General features: G+C 50.4%; 1 protein-coding gene across 3 annotated transcripts in view; it reads right to left on the bottom strand.

The window, feature by feature from the left end:
- The window catches only part of GNA13 (G protein subunit alpha 13), a 33,065-nt gene extending 18,512 nt beyond the window's left edge, over window positions 1-14,553 (bottom strand). Inside the window, exons 1-2 of one of the 3 annotated variants that reach the window (XM_055574962.1) lie at window positions 14,097-14,553; window positions 11,616-11,842 (exon numbers count right to left, since the gene is read on the bottom strand). In XM_055574962.1, the coding sequence (XP_055430937.1) occupies window positions 11,616-11,842; window positions 14,097-14,379 (510 nt within the window). In that variant the 5' untranslated portion in view covers window positions 14,380-14,553. The other 2 variants (XM_055574961.1, XR_008712774.1) reach the window with 2 other exon arrangements.
- Window positions 14,554-17,724: the final 3,171 nt, after the last annotated feature.

Below are 17,724 nucleotides of genomic sequence, written 5' to 3'. Positions count from 1 at the left end.
TATGCAGTTTTCCAACATAAGACATAACTTCCCAAATCAAGTTTCAATTCCCCTGCCGTCTGAACGGAGGAGCCCACAGGCGGGAGTGCTCCATGACCCCGGGGGCCTCTGCACCGGTGGATGGTGCTGCCCCTTGCAATCCGCAGGGCCCAAACACATGCAACAGTCAACACTGACTAACCAAGTCTTTCTACGCCTAAGAGCACACGGCAGGTGAGAGAAAAACCCGGGTCACTCCACTCCCAGTTTGCTGTTCAATCCAGCGCCCCACACTCAGGGCAGCAGACAAGCCGGCCTGAGCAGTAGGGAGCCACCCCCAGCTCCAGTCAGGCAGGCCAGGTGCGGACACGGGCAGCCGGCCTTGTCTCACACCCTGCTGGGCGTGGCCACAGCTCACGGTCACCGCTGGGTTAGCTGTGCTCTTAAGGGAGGCAGGGGGCACCGCAGTCAGGATCCCACCATGACCCCGCTCACCCAAACTAGCCGTGACCTTACCCTCAAAGGGCCTGCGCGCCTGGGTCCTTCCTGAGCTGGCAAACGCGCCAATTCCGCACGCTCGTGGCAGGGAGGCTACACATCAGTGCTTGACACCGTTCACTGGATGGCCAGCAGCACTGCGGGGGACTTAGCTGCCCCTCACTGGACCCCGAGCTCTGTGATGGCAGGCCAGCAGCTGGTTCCCGGTCCCCAGGGCCTGCCCATCCCAGGACACGGCGTGGCAGCGGTTCCACACACGCCTGGTGAGGAGGGGGAGCTGACAGGCACCACGCTCCACCGCTGGATCGTGAGCCATGCTCACACGTCAGCAGTGCCAGCCTCCGGGACAGCGCACAGGCTTCAGACGCACGTTGGCCGGCTGCTCCTTCCCCAGGTGCCCACCCCCCAGGCCCCGCACACGTGGTCCTCTTCCTGCCTGTCGGGCTCAACTCTTTCCTCACCTTTCCATCCCTGGGGTCTCAACCTCACCCTCACCTCTTCTGACCAGCCTCCTGCTCTCTCGTCGCTTTCCTTTTCCTCCACAGCATTTATCACATGTGTGGCTATTTACTTCTTTGCTTTTTAATGTGGGTTCCTCCGAATAGCATCTAAGATTGATGCGAACAAAGATTACTTTCATTCGGTTCATTAGCAAGTACTTAGCCTGCTAAAAAGTGCCTGACTGGTTGGTGGGTGGCCAGGACCATGTCCTTGAACAGCTGCTGAAAGCTGGCAGCTGACACGGCTTAAGGTTTAACTCATCTCCTGAAAAGTGCTACATAAGCCTTCTCGTCCTCTCACACTTGCTCTCCAGTTCTCACATGTGATAAGAATTCAGATTATCATGATGAAAAATGGATACTCTAAAAGTAATGCCTAAACAGTCACATTTGCAGAGAGTATAAAACAGTTACACATAAAAATATCAAATGGATATGTTCATGTATATTCCTATACAAAGAATGAAGTTCTACAGGATGAATTTTTTTTTATAAAGCTTTTTCAAAAGAAAGCTATCTTACATTAAGGTCAAATGTGCAAAATACAAGAGGTGGGGGCCTTGGCTTCTTACTAGATTGTAACACCAATCTTAAAATTGATTGCAATATTTGATCATAACAATTTAAAAGTTAAGAAAATATAATGCTCCTTACCCTAGCGTAGGGTTGAAATGTATATAATGTATAGGACAACAGTTCAATGCCCCCATCACTTCTGAAGCTGCAGCTAACAAAGACAGTTTTACTGCAAATGTGACAAACAACTTAGTATCATCTGAAAACCGCACACCATTTGCAATGCAGAATTTTAACTCTACAGGCTCAATCACATTCCTTTTATGAAAATATTTCAATGAGGATATATAGTATTTGCAGCTTTGTAAATATAAAGCATCTGACTATTAAGGTTTAAAAAAATGAACAGAAAATGAACTGAGAGGCCACCTCAGCCCTGAGGAGCTCCGTGCCCGCCTGGTGCGGCGTGCGCCTCCTCTCACCTGTGGGGTCCGCCGGCCAGGCACTGCTCGTGAGCCGCTCCCCAGACACTGGAGAAGCTGGCGCCACCGCGCAGGCCAGCGCTGCCCCGAGGTTCCCTTTACTTAACGTCAGTAAATGCGAACCACTGCACTTCACGGCAACCCACCCCAGTGTTCTTGCCTGGAGAATCCCAGGGACAGGGGAGCCCGGTGGGCTGCCATCTATGGGGTCGCAGAGTCGGACACGACTGAAGTGACTTAGCAGCAGCAGCAGCAACAGTTCACGGCAAGAAGCCTCAACGCACACCACACGACATCAGAGCGCAGACTCGCTACACGGTTTCTACTGAGGCAGTTCATCCCACGTAACAGGAAAATAATCTTGAAAAGATCACTTGGGGATAAAAAGTGGTAACCAGGATACTGAAAGGGAAAGTAAAAGCCTCTCAGCCCGCAACAGTACTCATTTCCCAGCACCTCTTGCTGAATTTTCTAGAAAAGAAAAGACACACACCCGAGGAAGAGGCTGACACCGCTGCCCGGGTGGAAGAACCTGCGACACCAGGCCATCTGGTGGGAGCAGGGCTGACAGTGCGAGAGTTCTGTTTGCAAATCTGGAGTTTATTTTGCTCCATTACTCTATTAATGTTTCTAGTTGGTATCTTTTTTAACAAAATGGTCAGGAGTTCTAAAATCTCTCAGATAGTGACATGAAACCTTAAAGAAAAAAAAAATAAAGATTCTGTGTTTTATGAATATAACGAACTTTTCTAGGTTGGAAAACCCCAAACACCCTCCTTAACGTGAATGCTGACAACATCTCCACCAGGGATAGCAGAAAAGGAAAGCGAGTCCGTGTGCACACTGGGGGTGGGCAGCCCACACTCTGGCCAGTTCAGACCACACACCTCAACCGTTCAAGGAGCACATTCTCCAAACAATTCAAAAATTCCGGCTATACATCTCATGCAATGCAGGAGACCCAGGTTTGATCCCTGGGTTGGGAAGATGCCCTGGAGAAGGGAATGGCAACCCACTCCAGTATCCTTGCCTGGGAATGCATGGCTACAGTCCATGGGGGGTGGAAACAGTCAGACACGGCTGAAGCGACCAAGCACACGCGTGTGCAAATGTCAAGAGCCACATCACGAGTTCTCGATCTGAAAATCGAGCACAGTGACGCTGGAAAGGAAACAAGAAGCAACATGGCAATGAAAGCCTCACACCCTCCGTGGTGCTGCCTCTGCCAGAGACCACGGGGTCTGATGAGAATGAAGCACTCTTCTGCACTGGTTAGAACGCAGGGTTTTCACACTGGAAATCAAGCTCAGAGAGTCAAACCGAAGTTGACAGTGCTTCATACTGTAGAAAATGACTCACAGTCTGTGGATGTGGCAGGGCTGTTAACAGCTAAGATGGTAACATGATCAGCAGGTGTCGGGCACTGGGCCACAGGCTTTATTTACGTGGGTGATCTGAGCTCATGGAATCCCTGCAACTCATAACAGTCTCAGAATCGTACCCACTTCACAGTGGAAGGAAGAGGAAGTCAGAGAGGCTGGGGGCCTTGAGGGGGCTCACACAGGAGAGGCAGAGCCGGGACACCAGCTCGTGTGGCCTTCAGGTCCACTGCACCCCGTGGCACAGCAGGAAACCACACCACACTGTGAAGTAACCGTAGAAACACTTTACTATGCAAAACAAGTCAATAAAGTCAGAGCCGGCTACTTTCTAATCTGTTTGGAAGATACAAAGTAAAGTTCCACACACCAAAACCAAGCGTATAAGTCTTATGACTTAGACCAAAACCAAAACAAACGCGACAAGAGTAGTTCTACTGAAGGGCTCCGCAGCTACTGCACAGCAGCTGTGGGTGGAAAAGTTAGCCCACTGCACTGATTTCAACATCTTGTTTATTCATTTTGCCAAAAGAAGAGAAATTAAATTGGAAAGATGAAGAAAAACAACTACCATCACTGAAAGGGACTGGCAAATCTAGCCAAGGCCACTGAAGTCCAGTTTCAAAACAAAACTATTTCCTTGATCCGTATCAGCTCATTCTAATACTGTGGATGTAACAAAACCTCTTCAAAAAAGGCATCTTGTTAAAAAAAAAATGTTCACAACACAGACTGAAGAATTGTATCACACGGCTAGGAAAAGACCATGAAACAAAAATTCACTATTAATTTCCAGAAATAGGTACTTCATAATTGGAAGAAAAATTTGCAACAAACTATAATCTGAATCTGCAATGCTCATAAGCAGAATGCAGTCTGTGGCAACTACATGAGAAACGTAGCAAAGGGGTTCATAACATAACAGAATAAAAGTGCCCCAACATCCTCCAGCCCCAAGAACAGCTCCAAGCAACTGTGTACAAGACACGTGCTAAGTTCCAAATGTCTCTTTCCTAGAAAAATGTATGCCTACCTCTCAGGTAACTGGCTGTCACTAAACTACTCTTCAGTTCAGTGCAGTCGCTCAGTCGTGTCCGACTCTTTGCGACCCCATGAATCGCAGCACGCCAGGCCTCCCTGTCCATCACCAACTCCCCGAGTTCACCCAAACTCATGTCCATCAAGTCAGTGATGCCATCCAGCCATCTCATCCTCTGTTGTCCCCTTCTCCTCCTGCCCCCAATCCCTCCCAGTATCTGAGACGTTTCCAATGAGTCAACTCTTCGCATTAGGTGGCCAAAGTACTGGAGTTTCAGCTTTAGCATCAATCCTTCCAATGAACACCCAGGACTGATCTCCTTTAGGATGGACTGGCTGGATCTCCTTGCAGTCCAAGGGACTCTCAAGACTCTTCTCCAACACCACAGTTCAAATGCATCATTTCTTCGGCACTCAGCTTTCTTCACAGTCCAACTCTCACATCCATACACGACCAGTGGAAAAACCATAGCCTTGCCTAGACGGACCTTTGCTGGCAAAGTAATGGCTCTGCTTTTGAATATGCTATCTACATTGGCCATAACTTCCCTTCCAAGGAGTAAGCGTCTTTTAATTTCATGGCTGCAATCACCATCTGTAGTGATTTTGGAGCCCCCAAAAATAAAGTCTGACTCTGTTTCCACTGTTTCCCCATCTATTTGCCATGAAGTAATGGAACCAGATGCCATGATCTTAGTTTTCTGAATGTTGAGCTCTAAGCCAACTTTTTCACTCTCCTCTTTCACTTTCATCAAGAGGCTTTTGAGTTCCTCTTCACTTTCTGCCATAAGGGTGGTGTCATCTGCGTATCTGAGGTTATTGATGTTTCTCCCAGCAATCTTGATTCCAGCTTGTGCTTCTTCCAGCCCATCGTTTCTCATGATGTACTCTGCATAGAAGTTAAATAAGCAGGGTGACAATACACAGCCTTGACGTCCTCCTTTTCCTATTTGGAACCAGTCTGTTGTTCCATGTCCACTTCTAACTATTGCTTCCTGACCCGCATATAGGTTTCTCAAGAGGCAGGTCAGGTGGTCTGGTATTCCCATCTCTTTCAGAATTTTCCAAAGTTTATTGTGATCCACACAGTCAAAGGCTTTGGCATAGTCAATAAAGCAGAAATAGATGTTTTTCTGGAACTCTCTTGCTTTTTCCATGATCCAGCGTATGTCGGCAATTTGATCTCTGCTTCCTCTGCCTTTTCTAAAACCAGCTTGAGTATCTGGGAGTTCATGGTTCACGTATTGCTGAAGCCTGGCTTGGAGAATTTTGTGCATTACTTTACTAGCATGTGAGATGAGTGCAATTATGCGGTAGTTTGAACATTCTTTGGCATTGCCTTTCTTTGGGATTGGAATGAAAACTGACCTTTTCCAGTCCTGTGACCACTGCTGAGTTTTCCAAATTTGCTGGCATACTGAGTGCAGCACTTTCACAGCATCATCTTTCAGGATTTGAAATAGCTCAACTGGAATAGCTCTGCTCTTCAGGGTACATTAAAACCATGTTCACTGATGAAACATCAGGTGAGGATCACCAAAGCTAGCTTTCAAGGTGGAGAACATTCCAGCAGCCTTTACCATGATGCCTGCTAGATGGGATAAACTGTGCATCTCTAAGTTAGTAAGTTTACCAGTACATCTGGGATTATCGCCACCACCATCAAACATAAGGTAATAAAGGAGCAGAGGAGTGGCACAGGGTGTTAGGAGAGCTCAGAACATAAAAGCAGCCCTGTGCCTGTGAGCGCAGTGCCACCCGTCCCTAAGAGAACACGTGCTCAAAGCAAGGCGCCAGGACGCCCCAGGGGAGTGCTGACCGAGGGCAGGGCGCTGGGAGGCCGGCCGAGAGCAGAGAGCGCCCGAGGCCTCGGTGGCCCCTGGACAGGAGGCGCAGACTGAGCTCCAGGCCCACCCTGTCACCATGACCACCCCAGGGATCGGAAGGCACAACCGCGCTGCTGCCTCCGAGTCTGTTCATCTGTGAGCGCAGGACCAGAACCCACACTGCATATGTTCTTTCACTTAAAGATTCAGTGACGAGGCACGTGATAGAAATAATTAATGTACTTTGAAAAGCACAAAGCAATTTTTGCAAAACATAAGGAATTAAAAAGTCATGTAATTAATCAGCAGCACTTGAGTTTTCCAGAGAGACCAGTGCCTGCCATGGGCCAACAGGACCAGATGGGGCCCAGCGGTCAGGCCGCCTCTCTGTCAAAGGTGAAGCAGGACCACGCGGCGCACGGGGTCCTGGGCCGCTTTGCTTTGCTTACAGGCGCGCTCCCAGCCCTTCTCCCGAGTGAGGGCTGCACTCCAGTCAGGAAGAGCAGTAGCAGGCACCACACACACAGCAGCACAGGACGCTACCGTCGCTCTTCAGCACCAGAGCTCACACCCCCACAGCAAGTCAAGGTTCTGCCTAAAGTAACATGACCTAAACACGAGCACGTCACCTTCATGTGACACATCAGGAGACACACCCAGGATGCGTGTGTGTGTGTGTGTGTGTTAAACGTAGTGTGACTCTGAGACCCCGTGGACTGCAGCCCGCCAGGCTCCTCTGCCCACCGAATTCTTCAGACAGGAAGGCTGGAGTGGGTAGCCATTCCCTTCTCAAGGGGGATCTTCCCAATCCGGGGATTGAACCAGGGTCTCCTGCATGGTGGGCAGATTCTTTACCAGCTGAGCCACCAGGGATCCCTATATTTGTCACACACACACAATCTCACTAAGTCACACTAAAACTATAAGCACATGTCACACCAGCCTCTCTGTTTTCAATGTAAACAGCAGACAGGTCCGGGTTTCCAAGGCTTAGATAAAATGTAACCATTCTGACACCTGATTAAGTTCACCGAAAAAATAAACACAAATTCTACAGAGACCTGAATTTAAAAAATCTCTACAAATTCTAATGTTACATACAATCCTTGTAATACAGACTGGAATATTTCATCCTAAGCCTACCATATTTTTAGCAACTTGAAGTCAAAGTCCTTCATTGAATTCATTTCATAAAGAAACTGGACCAGTTGACAACTGAAACTAGCGCTTCTCCCTTTCAAGCAAGCCCTCCTCAGGGCGACAGAGCAAACGAAGGCCTCTCTCTCCACAGCACCTGGAACGCACCTGCAGCGCCAACGAGAAGCCACCATCCCAGCCTGAAGGAAGTGCCTACTTTACCGAGCTCTCCGTGCCTCTCACAGGCCGCCGCCTGAGGCTAAACAGTTACTGTCACCCAGACTGCAGGAAGCTCGGTCCTAAGAAAGACGAGCTCATCAGCCTGGAGAGGGGAAGCCGTCCTCAAGCACCAGCTGCACCCCTGGAGCGAGAGAAACCACGTCAAACTCAAGGCACCACACGACACAGGAGGCAGTTTCAGTTGCAGGAGTTGCAAAGGCAAGACCGGCCATCACAGGAAGCCGCATTGATGCTGACGACAGCAAAGTGTGTGCAGAGATCCAGGAGTGCGCCCCCAAGGGTCACACAGTCTCTTGCCCTGTGTAAGGAGGTCTGTACATTTTGCTTAGGCTCCTGAATAAGCGACTGTATATTACACACTCCAGTGACTCCTGGCCGTGCTGTTAGTTCTGACACGTATCTCCAACCTCCGACTCCCATCTCTGGAGCCATCTCAGCAAATTCCCTAGCTACGGTCACCTTGTTTTTCTAGAGAGGGGGTCTCTCCAGCGCAGTGGCAGCCTATGGCAAAGGCATGCCCAGGCAGAGGGTTACAGACATTTAACTGAGACGCTAAGAGACCCTCTCAGGATGCACCGTGGTCAGTGTGCGAGTTCAGAGGAAGGAGAAAAGCCAACGTAAGTTGTAGCAACATGAACCTTCAGAGTTTTCTTTTCCACAGTAAGGCATTTAGCTCACTCACAATGATACTAACCAGAAAAGGAAATGTTTGCCTTTGGGAGCTAGAGAAAGAAAACATTCATGTTTGCACCCAAAGTTATTACTAACAAACAAACAGCCTGCTAAAAACTAAAAACTTACGCTGTGATATCACTACGCTACCCTTGGCCCAAAAACTGATTCAAGGGCAGTCATTCCTCTTAAGCAAAAAAGTGGTCAAGAGCTTAGAAATTGCCCCCATTTTTTTGCATTTAAATTTGCATTAATAAGCTTAATAATCAAGTGGCAGTTGAAAACAAAAAGGCTTATTTTCGTTATTTTAGCTGCTAAATCCTCTCATTTCCCCTGATGTTTACTTTTCCTATGCAAGATTCAAGAAACTACATGGTTAAACACAACAAAAAAGAAAAATCGATTCCATAATTCAAGAACTTCCCATCTCCTGGAAAATAACAAACGAGCACACAGAGAACCCCACGTACAGAGGAGCCCGGCGGGCTGCAGTCCACGGGCTCGCAGAGGCGACACAACTGAGCGGCCAGCACAACAGCACACAGAAGCACCCGTGCTCCCCAGAGAAGAGCAGCGCCATAGCTCAGATCACCTAGCAAAATAAGGAAATAAGAGTGTCAGACCCTGCGGCAGTGAGAGCGCGAGCCCAAACAGAAGGCAGCCCAATGGAGACCCTGCCCCAGAGGGAGGGCGGCCCAGGCGGGTCACGGGCAGGCAGGCCGGGCCGCCTCGGGTCCAGCGGGAGGACCAGGCGAGGCTGCTCACAGGGGTGCTCGGCGCCAGACAAGCCACCCCTCATCCTCGCGTGGGCCTGCCACAGACACTGTACCGACCAGGCGCCCTCCCAGGCTCCCCAGGTGAGGAGGGGGTCATTGCGGAAACCGCTCTGTTCTTCGGGTTCCAGCTGAACCCATGGAGAGGGCCCAGGCCTGCAGGGAGTTGCGTCCACCCTGTTCTGTGAAGGGGAGCCCGGATGAATGGTATGGGTGTGAAGGAGCCAGGCAGCGGGCCTGCTGAGGGCGGCCGTGGGCAGAAGCCCTCAGCATGCAGGGTCTGAGCAGGTGCGGCCGTGGGGCGTCACCGGCGAGCCCCTCAGCGTCCAGGCTCACGGAAGAAGTGGCTCTGTGTTTCGGAAGCAGTGGAGCTGAGCAGAGCTTCCTGGCAAACCCGGCCAGGTCTGGACAAGGTTACTGAGGTCCAGGGAGGAGACACCAGGCCAGTGGGGAGGAGGGGCGGAGTGAAGGAGGCAAGAGACCTCCAGAAAAAACAGGACTTGGGCTTTGTGTGTGCAGACGAGAGAAGGAACGGAGAGGACTCGGGGGGAATTTTAAGGAAGCAAAGTGACTTCCCAGTGTCAGCCATGTGCCAGGCACCACGGAGCATCCCAAAGTATGGGAGCCATTAATTCCACGCAATGACTCAGTATCGAGCAGCTGTTCCAGGCACCATTAACAAAGCGGGGCAGGCAGGAAGGACCCCTGTCCCAAAGAGCTTAAAACCAGACCTCTCCCTGTTCCTCGTTCCTTGCACCTCTCCTTATCGTGAACTTGCCTCTCCTTGTCCCCGAGGCTGTCTCTGCTCTGAAAGCATCAGCTGGCTCAAGCCAACAATCTGCAGGTCCTCAGCCTGAGCGGTTTAACAGTCTGTTCTTAATGGCAAATAAATTCTCAGGAATATCTTCTCAACAGTGATGACCACAAGAGTGTAAGACGGGAACGTTCAAAAGCAAGAAGTGTCAGGGAGGGCCATCTTCACCTAAATGGACTTGCGGAGCTTACCCACAGAGGCCTGTGCAGGACGCCAGGCTGGTCACTCCCTGAACCAACATGCAGAGTGTGCTATTACACACAGATGTTTCTTCCCTGACCTGCAAGGTGAACAACCTCCTGACAAAGTGCATAATGAAATATGCGGCTTGTTGAGAAAACGAATTTAGAAGAAAGGAGAATAATCTGCACTTAACAACAGCAGGAAAGGTAAAAGAAGTTGAAGAGGGGTGTGTGAAAGACAAAAATTAACCCCAAGTCTGAGCACAGGATGGAGGCTACTTGTCAAGTCAAATTCATAATTTCAACATACAATGCTTCCAGCTACTCAGCTTTAACAAGGATGTAGGACCACCTCTGCCACTTATTAATGCATTAAGTTAACAAGCAAAGTGCACACAACAAAGAGAACTGAACCAGACGGCACACCATCAAACACTGCATGACTCACACGAAGGCCACCACTCAGACAAAGTGGAGATTCAGGTCTCAGCTGTATCAGAAGCCGGCACGAACACTTCTCGAGAACTTTTGGTAGCCAAGGCTGCTGCTGAGTACAAACTGTAATAGCAAGGACTGCTGGCTGCATGTCACTCTGCAGCCACACCCAGATATGTGAACTGTCTTAACACCGTGACATCATCAAACAAGTTTCTAAGCAGTTTTACTTTTAACTGTCACTTTATTTTGATCACATTACAGTAAAACTTACTTTACATCTGAACTCCCTCCAAACTGCAAACAGGAGAGATGGCTATCATTCCTGGGATCTTTCTGGTCTTTGGCAAATAAAACCCCAGATACAATCAACACATTCACAATCAGATTTTTTTTTTTATTAAGTGCTTTGTAATTTATTTCGATTATTATTTTTTTACCTTTAACCTAGATCAGAACCTTATTTTCCACCCTCTCTTTAATGCTGTGTAATAGCTACAAACTTTTAGTCTTGTATAAGACAAAGTAGAAATAACAAATGCAAAATAAATTCTAAGTGTTTCCCATGGAAAAAAGAAGTACAAAAAACATCATATTATTTTAAGGAGGAACATTTTGAAAAATGTGCTTAGAAGCTTTTAAAAAGCATAGCATGCAAATATACAAAAAGCGCAATGACTGTTAAACATTAAGGATTTTAACCTATACTGATGAATTGCGAAATAAATACCTCTAAAGGCTAAAGAGCATACTTGAACAATTAAGTTACTGAATTCTTAATTCAAAAATAAAAGGTCAGTTTTTAGAAAGATCAATATTGCTGCTATAACTGAGATGAAATTACTTTTAAAAAGAGAAAAAATTAGATGAAAGTGCCTGAGAAGCTCATCATGATCTTACCCTCGAAAAAGAAAAATGACCAACTAATTACTCAATATAACAGCTTCATCAAACCCATTGGGGGTTTGCCTTATTTTTATCTTGGTTAGTTTATAAAGCTCATCTAGAAAACTATCCACATTTCTGAGGCTAAAATTTTGGATACATACATCATATTGTGGAAGGCAGAGAAAAAGGTGTGTTACAATCAGATGTTAATAAATGCGTTAAAATAAAATCACAACATAAAAAACAAATCTCTTACCAGCTGAAACTCTCGACGCCGGTCGTAGGCATTCTGTATGCCACTGTCTGCCCATAATGCTCTTATGGCAGGAAGGTACTGTAAGAAAACTTGCGTTTCCACGATTCCCTGGGCGGTCAGGGGCGTCCGGGTATCGAATGCCATCAGCTTGTCTCCATTGAGCTGGTTTGAATTATCCCCCCAAGGAATGTGGAGTTTCTCTCGGGCATCTACCAGCACCCTCATACCTTTGTTTAAAAAAAAAAAAAAGTGTGATGGGAGTCATTAGATACTCTCAGAGATTCGATTCTCGTATTCTTTCCTTAAACTTCTTGAGTACTCTAGGCCCAGCACCTCCAAAAAATGGAGACCGACGTCAAAACAAACAGAAGTAACTTCTCCGAGTGTAAAAAGAAAAAGTAAAACTCACAGTTGTTTAGTCATAAAATTAAAACCTTGAAAAGCAAACACAGTTGACACAAGTGCTTCTTTTGTAGGATTTTAACATGTTCTAATTAATAATTCCTGGGCAGAAGGGAGTTGCAAGACAACCAAAACCAGCAAAGGAAGAAGAAACTCCACTGCATAACCTGATGTCCAGGCTCTGAAGATCTGCAAACAAGGCTCTGAGTCTTTCAGAGAGACTTTTATGAGACGCCAAGAAGGGACTCAGCGCCCCGTGTTCTCCGGGTCCCTGAGCACCCTGCCCAGCCCAGCCCATGGCTTCCAGGACCTCGCTCAGAGCTCAGACACTTCTCCCCTCCCAAGCTTCCAATCCGGGTGAGGCTCAGGGTGGCGTGAGACTTCCCTAAAAGGAGGAAGACCAACTGCAAAAAAGCGGTGGAAGCAGAGATTTCAACTCACAGAGATTATTTCAAACCCATTATTTCTAACACCTCACTGTTACCTTTAGTCCCTGCTAACAGTCACGTGACTATTAGATCATTTGTTTAGATAACTGAAAAACCATTTGGCTGTCAATTTTCTGATCACGTCAACTCAGAAAATGCAGATGGCTAATGACTTCATCTCATCAACGCTTGAAGTAGGTCACACTTAGGAGCCAGTGTACAAGAGGAACCAGGTGTTAAACAAGAGCCAAGTATCTACCTAGCTATCAAGTCAACAGCTGGTCTAGTCATTAACAGAACTCCTTACAATCAGCTGCATCAGATATAAAGGTACCTTTGGTTAAGGGCTGACTACACAGAGTCTTGGGCCTTGAGAGAGACCTTAGATTAATTTTGTACTAAACATGAAGAAAGGATAAATTTAACCTCTTTTTACAGCTTACTGCAGGAATCCTAGGGTTGGCTGTGGTCTGTGAGCTCCTGATGTCCTGCCCTTCCCTCATCGTTACCCCTACAAAGCTCCCCTTCTCCATTCCCCGCACCCCAAGCAGTGTTCCTCCACTCAATCCTGGGAGGGAAAAAAAAAAAAGTGACTCGAAAGAGTAACTTAAGTACTTCCTCAACAAAATCCCCCCTTAAAAAAAATGCTGCTTGGAAAGGCTTGACATCTATTACCAACCCCTAGATAAACTGCTACCCAGATACCAGAGAGCACCCTCAGGCACCTGAAGAACCAGGCTCTGTATCTCAATTCTGCCAAAATGCCTTTTATAAAGTAGAAAACAGCTGGACACTAAAAAGAGTGCTAATTATAGCTCAAATGGCAAAAGTAACCCCCCCCCATTTGTTTGAAAGCCCAGAACTAAAATTCCTGTGCGTTTTTCACTTGAGAACAAAGATCAACTCGAGTTTTAAAATTTAAAAAATACCCACAACAGCAGCAGAACCTATGCCCCAAGCCGACACTGATTCATTGACTCAGCCTGCACGGTCTCAGGCCCTAGACCCTCTGTACCCACACACAACTCCGTTTCAGCAGCAGACGCTCCCCCCACCGCAGTCAGAAGCAGAAGGAGGGTGCAAGGTGCTCGGTGATGACAGGCACACATCCTGCCCGACCGTGACACTGGGGCGAAAAACCACTGATGCTAAAACTTTTTTAGACCGACTGCATGATGCGCTTTCCCGACGGCAGCACAGCAAACGGGACACCCTCGAGTTTCACATCCTTGCCCCCAAAGGGCCAGGAGCCTGTCACCCTTCGCCCTTGACCAGAGTCTCGGGCACAGGGTTCCGGAGCTCCGCGGCCCCGGAGCTGGGAGTAGCCCCGACCCCATGTGACTCGGCCACCCGCCACCCGGGCCGCGAGGCTGGGCGGGCAGCGCCTGGGCGCGGGGTGGGCTGGTGCGTCCGGAGGAGAGGCCAGCCTGCACCCCGGGGCGCTTCCCTCCGGCGGGGGCCGAGGCCAGCGGCGGGGTGGCGGGCCCCGGGCCGCCCCCCGCCATCCTCTCCCCCGGCCGCGCCCCCTTCCCGCGCGCCCGGCCGGGGGCTCCGGAGAGGAGGGCGGTGCCCGGCGCCGCCGCCCCGGCCCCAGATCCCCCGGCCCTCCGACCTCCCCGACCCCGGGCCCCCCGTTCCCCCGGCCCCCCACCTTTGATCACGTTGCTGTAGATGGTGGGGCGGAACTCCTCGCGCGCGCGCTGGTCGAAGTCCTGCCCGTGGATGATGCGCATCTGCTTGAGGAAGGTGGACTTGCCGCTCTCGCCCGCGCCCAGCAGCAGGATCTTCACCAGGCGCTTCACGTAGGTCTTCTCCCGCGACAGGCACTTGTCGATCTCCTTGGACTTGCGCTGCTGCTCGGCCTCGCCGCTCGTCAGCACGCAGCCCGGGAAGCACACGGACAGCACGGACCGCGACGGCAGGAAGTCCGCCATCTTGCCGCCTCGGCGGGGCCCTACGGCTCCTCCGCCCGCTCGGCGCGCGGCTCCGGCTCCGGCTCGGCGGCTCGAGGGCGGGGGGCGCCGCGGCGGCCCGGGCGCGCCGGCGGAGGGCGGGAGCCGGCGGTCTGACTCGCAGGGCGGGCCGGGCAGGGCGGGCCAGGCGCGCCGCTGAGGGAGGGCGGGAGGGCGGGCCCGGCGGGGCGGCGGCCCCGGGGCGTGCGCGCGCGCGCGCCGCCTCGCGGGGACGCGCGCGCACGCCGCGCCCGGAGACTCGCGTTCTCTCGCGAGCCCGCGAGCTCCGCCGGGCGCGCGCGGGGCGGGGCGGGGGGCGCGCGGGTGGGGCCCGGCGGTCACGTGGCCCGCTCCGCGGCTGCGTCTCCTGCTTCCCTGGAAGGAGCCGCACCCACCTCGGGGCCGAGCGGCTACTTCCGGGGGTCCAGAGGGCCAGAGAGCGGCTCCAGGCTCTGCCCTTTGGGCTCCCAGCGGCTCCCGCCGCTCCCACTCCCCGCCACCCCCACTCCCCGCCGCCGGCCGCCGAAGCCTTTGGCTCCAAAGTTGCTCAAACAGAGAGCGGGCGTTTGCGGTTTCGATGCATTTTCTTCCAGTGGGTCCCTTGACACCCCGCCCTCCCGAGCCCCTAATGGGAACCGGCGTGACCCCCGCCCCCCAGCCCCACCCCAGACCCTGCCAAGATGCTGCTTGGGGAGGAGGGGCCGGGGAGGCACTAAGACGGGCTGTGGATGCCTCCCGGACGCGGTCCGCACGCAGGCTGAAGCCGACGTCTGCACGGGTGAGGTCACTCCGAAAATCCCCCCGCACCGGACACCGACGCGGCTGTTCCCCAGAGGAAGCAGATACGCAGACAGACCGAGGACAGGAGCCGGCAGAGGTTAGGTTTCCTGCCGGATTGCAGAGGATGTGACCGGCCAAGACTCGGGCCCCGACACCTGCAGGGCTGCGGGGCCACAAGTGACACCTGGGCTGGCAGAGGGACGCGTCGCAAGGACCCCGGAAGCCAACTTCTCTCTGAGCGCTCTAGTTTCAAGTGGAAAAAGCCCTCTGGGCTGGTCTCTATGGCAGTGCAGCTCCTCCCAAGAGCCTTGCCTGGGGCTTCCGGGGCTCAGAAGCTTGTGTGTGTCAGGCAAAGAGGTCAGTGCCCCGAGAGGCTCAAGAACACGTCTAAACAAAAAAAGAAGTGCTAATCAGTTTGCTGGCCGGATTGGGTTAATGGCTGAGGAACCCCATGACTCAGTAAATTGGCTGCAGTAAGCAATACCTGTGGTAGGATTATCTCCTGTTGTCCTGGCCAAGCCTATCCTGTGGACAAGCTGCCCTATACACCGTAGGGTAGGTTCGTCTCCGGTATCACTAGGCGGTGCCTCTAGGCAAAATAGATAGTAAAAGTCCACCCAGGTTGGAAGAGCTCTCTGCAGCTTCAGCTACTGTTTGGGAAGCTTGGTTCTCCACCCTTCAAAGGACAGACCTCTGCCCAGGACAGGGTATAGCGCTGCCCCCAAGCAGCATGTCTGCTTGGACTCCACATGCTAATCTGAATGCCACAAAAACAGGAAGAGGGAAGCCTATCAATTAGATAGCTGGCATCTTTTTCTTCCTTTTCTGGGAGTGCTCACAACATAATTGAAGCACCAAGGATCCCTCTTCAGGCAGGAAGGCTTTCCCGCCCTGCCAGTTCATGCTGTGACATGTAGACCAGCAGAGGAAGGTGTCCAGAGCCCTGCGTGTAACCTCGCGTTGAACAAGGTTGACTCATATCAAACCCCGCTGCTCCCCTCAGTGCTTCAGAAAAAAAAAAGAGACCTCTTTGGGCCCTGCCTCGGGTCGGGCTGCAGTCGTCCAGTAGCTTCTGTCTGGTTGTCAAGCCACCTTGAAAGTGTTGTGTTAAAATGAGCTGGTGGTATAGTAGATAAGAATCCTGCTGATGCAGGGGCCACAGGGTTCGGTTCCTGGTCTGGGGTCTGGAAGAGCCCACGTGCCGCAGAGCAGCTGAGCCCCGTGTGCTACAGCTAGGGGCACACGGGCCCCTCGCGCCCGCGCTCGGCAGTGAGAAGCCGCCGCAGGGAGAGGCAAGGCAGGGAAAAGCCCGTGCGCCGCAATGAAGACCCAAGGGCAATCAAAATTAAATAAATAAATAAATAAAGGAAGTCTTTTTTAAAATGAGCTGGAGGGACTTCCCTGGCAGTCTGTTGGTCAAGACTTCACCTCCCACTGCAGCGGACGCAGGTTCAATCCCTGGTAGGGGAGCTAGGATCCCGCATGCCTCTTGGCCAAAAAACCAAAGCATGAATCAGAAACATTATTGTAACAAAGACTTTAAAATAAATGGTACACATTTTTTTAAAAAATCTAGGAAAAAAAAAGGAGCTAGAGGTTTGATGATTCCTCAGAAAGTTATACTTAGGATTGCCATATGACCCAGCAATTTCATTCCTAGGTATATACCTGCAAAGAATTGAAAACAGGTGTTCAAAGGAAAAACTGTACACCTGTGTTCATGGCAGCACTATTCAGAATAGCCCAAAGGGGTGAACAACTCATATCCATCGATGGATGGATGGATGAACAGTGTGGTATATCTATGCAGTTCAATTATTCAGGCATTAAAAGGAATGAAGCACTGACACGTGCTACAACGTGGATAAACCCTGAAAATGTTATGCTACGTGGAAAAGCTGGTCATAAAACTCCACATGGTGTAAGGCTCCGTTTATAAGAAATGTCCAGAATAGACAAATCCATAAAAACAGCAGATTAGTACTTGCCAGCAGTAGGCAGAAAGAACAGGGAGTGATTGCTTCATGAGTATAGGCTTTCCTTTCTGGGTGATGAAGATGTTTAAGAACTAGATAGCGGTGATAGTTCATTCACAGAATTTTGAGAATATATGTATATTATATACATCCTGTATGCATAGGCGCACTCAGTCATGTCTGACTCTTTGCCCATGGACTGTAGCCCACCAGGCTCCTCTGTCCATGGGATTCTCCAGGCAAGAATGCTGGAGTGGGTTGCCATTTCCTTCTCCAGGGGTTCTTCCCCATCCCACGGTAGAAACCACATATCTTGCACTGCAGGCGGATTCTTCACCCACTGACCCATCAGGGAGGCCCCTGGGAATTTACTAAATGCCCCAAATCATACACTTTAAAATGGTCGAGTGATGAATTTAATGTTATGTAAATTTCACCACAATAAAATGAGGTAGGGAAAACAGTAGCTTCCATAAAACAAAACTCACCGGAGTCATTTACCATTGAAGGCCCACAGTATACAATGTTCAGTGAATGAAACTGTGATTATGAGTTTTTTTTTCTTTTTTGG

The sequence above is a fragment of the Bubalus kerabau genome, chromosome 4, assembly GCF_029407905.1.
Source record: "Bubalus kerabau isolate K-KA32 ecotype Philippines breed swamp buffalo chromosome 4, PCC_UOA_SB_1v2, whole genome shotgun sequence".
In the NCBI taxonomy this organism is placed as follows: Eukaryota; Metazoa; Chordata; class Mammalia; order Artiodactyla; family Bovidae; genus Bubalus; species Bubalus kerabau.
This window is presented reverse-complemented; position numbering and strand designations above follow the sequence as displayed.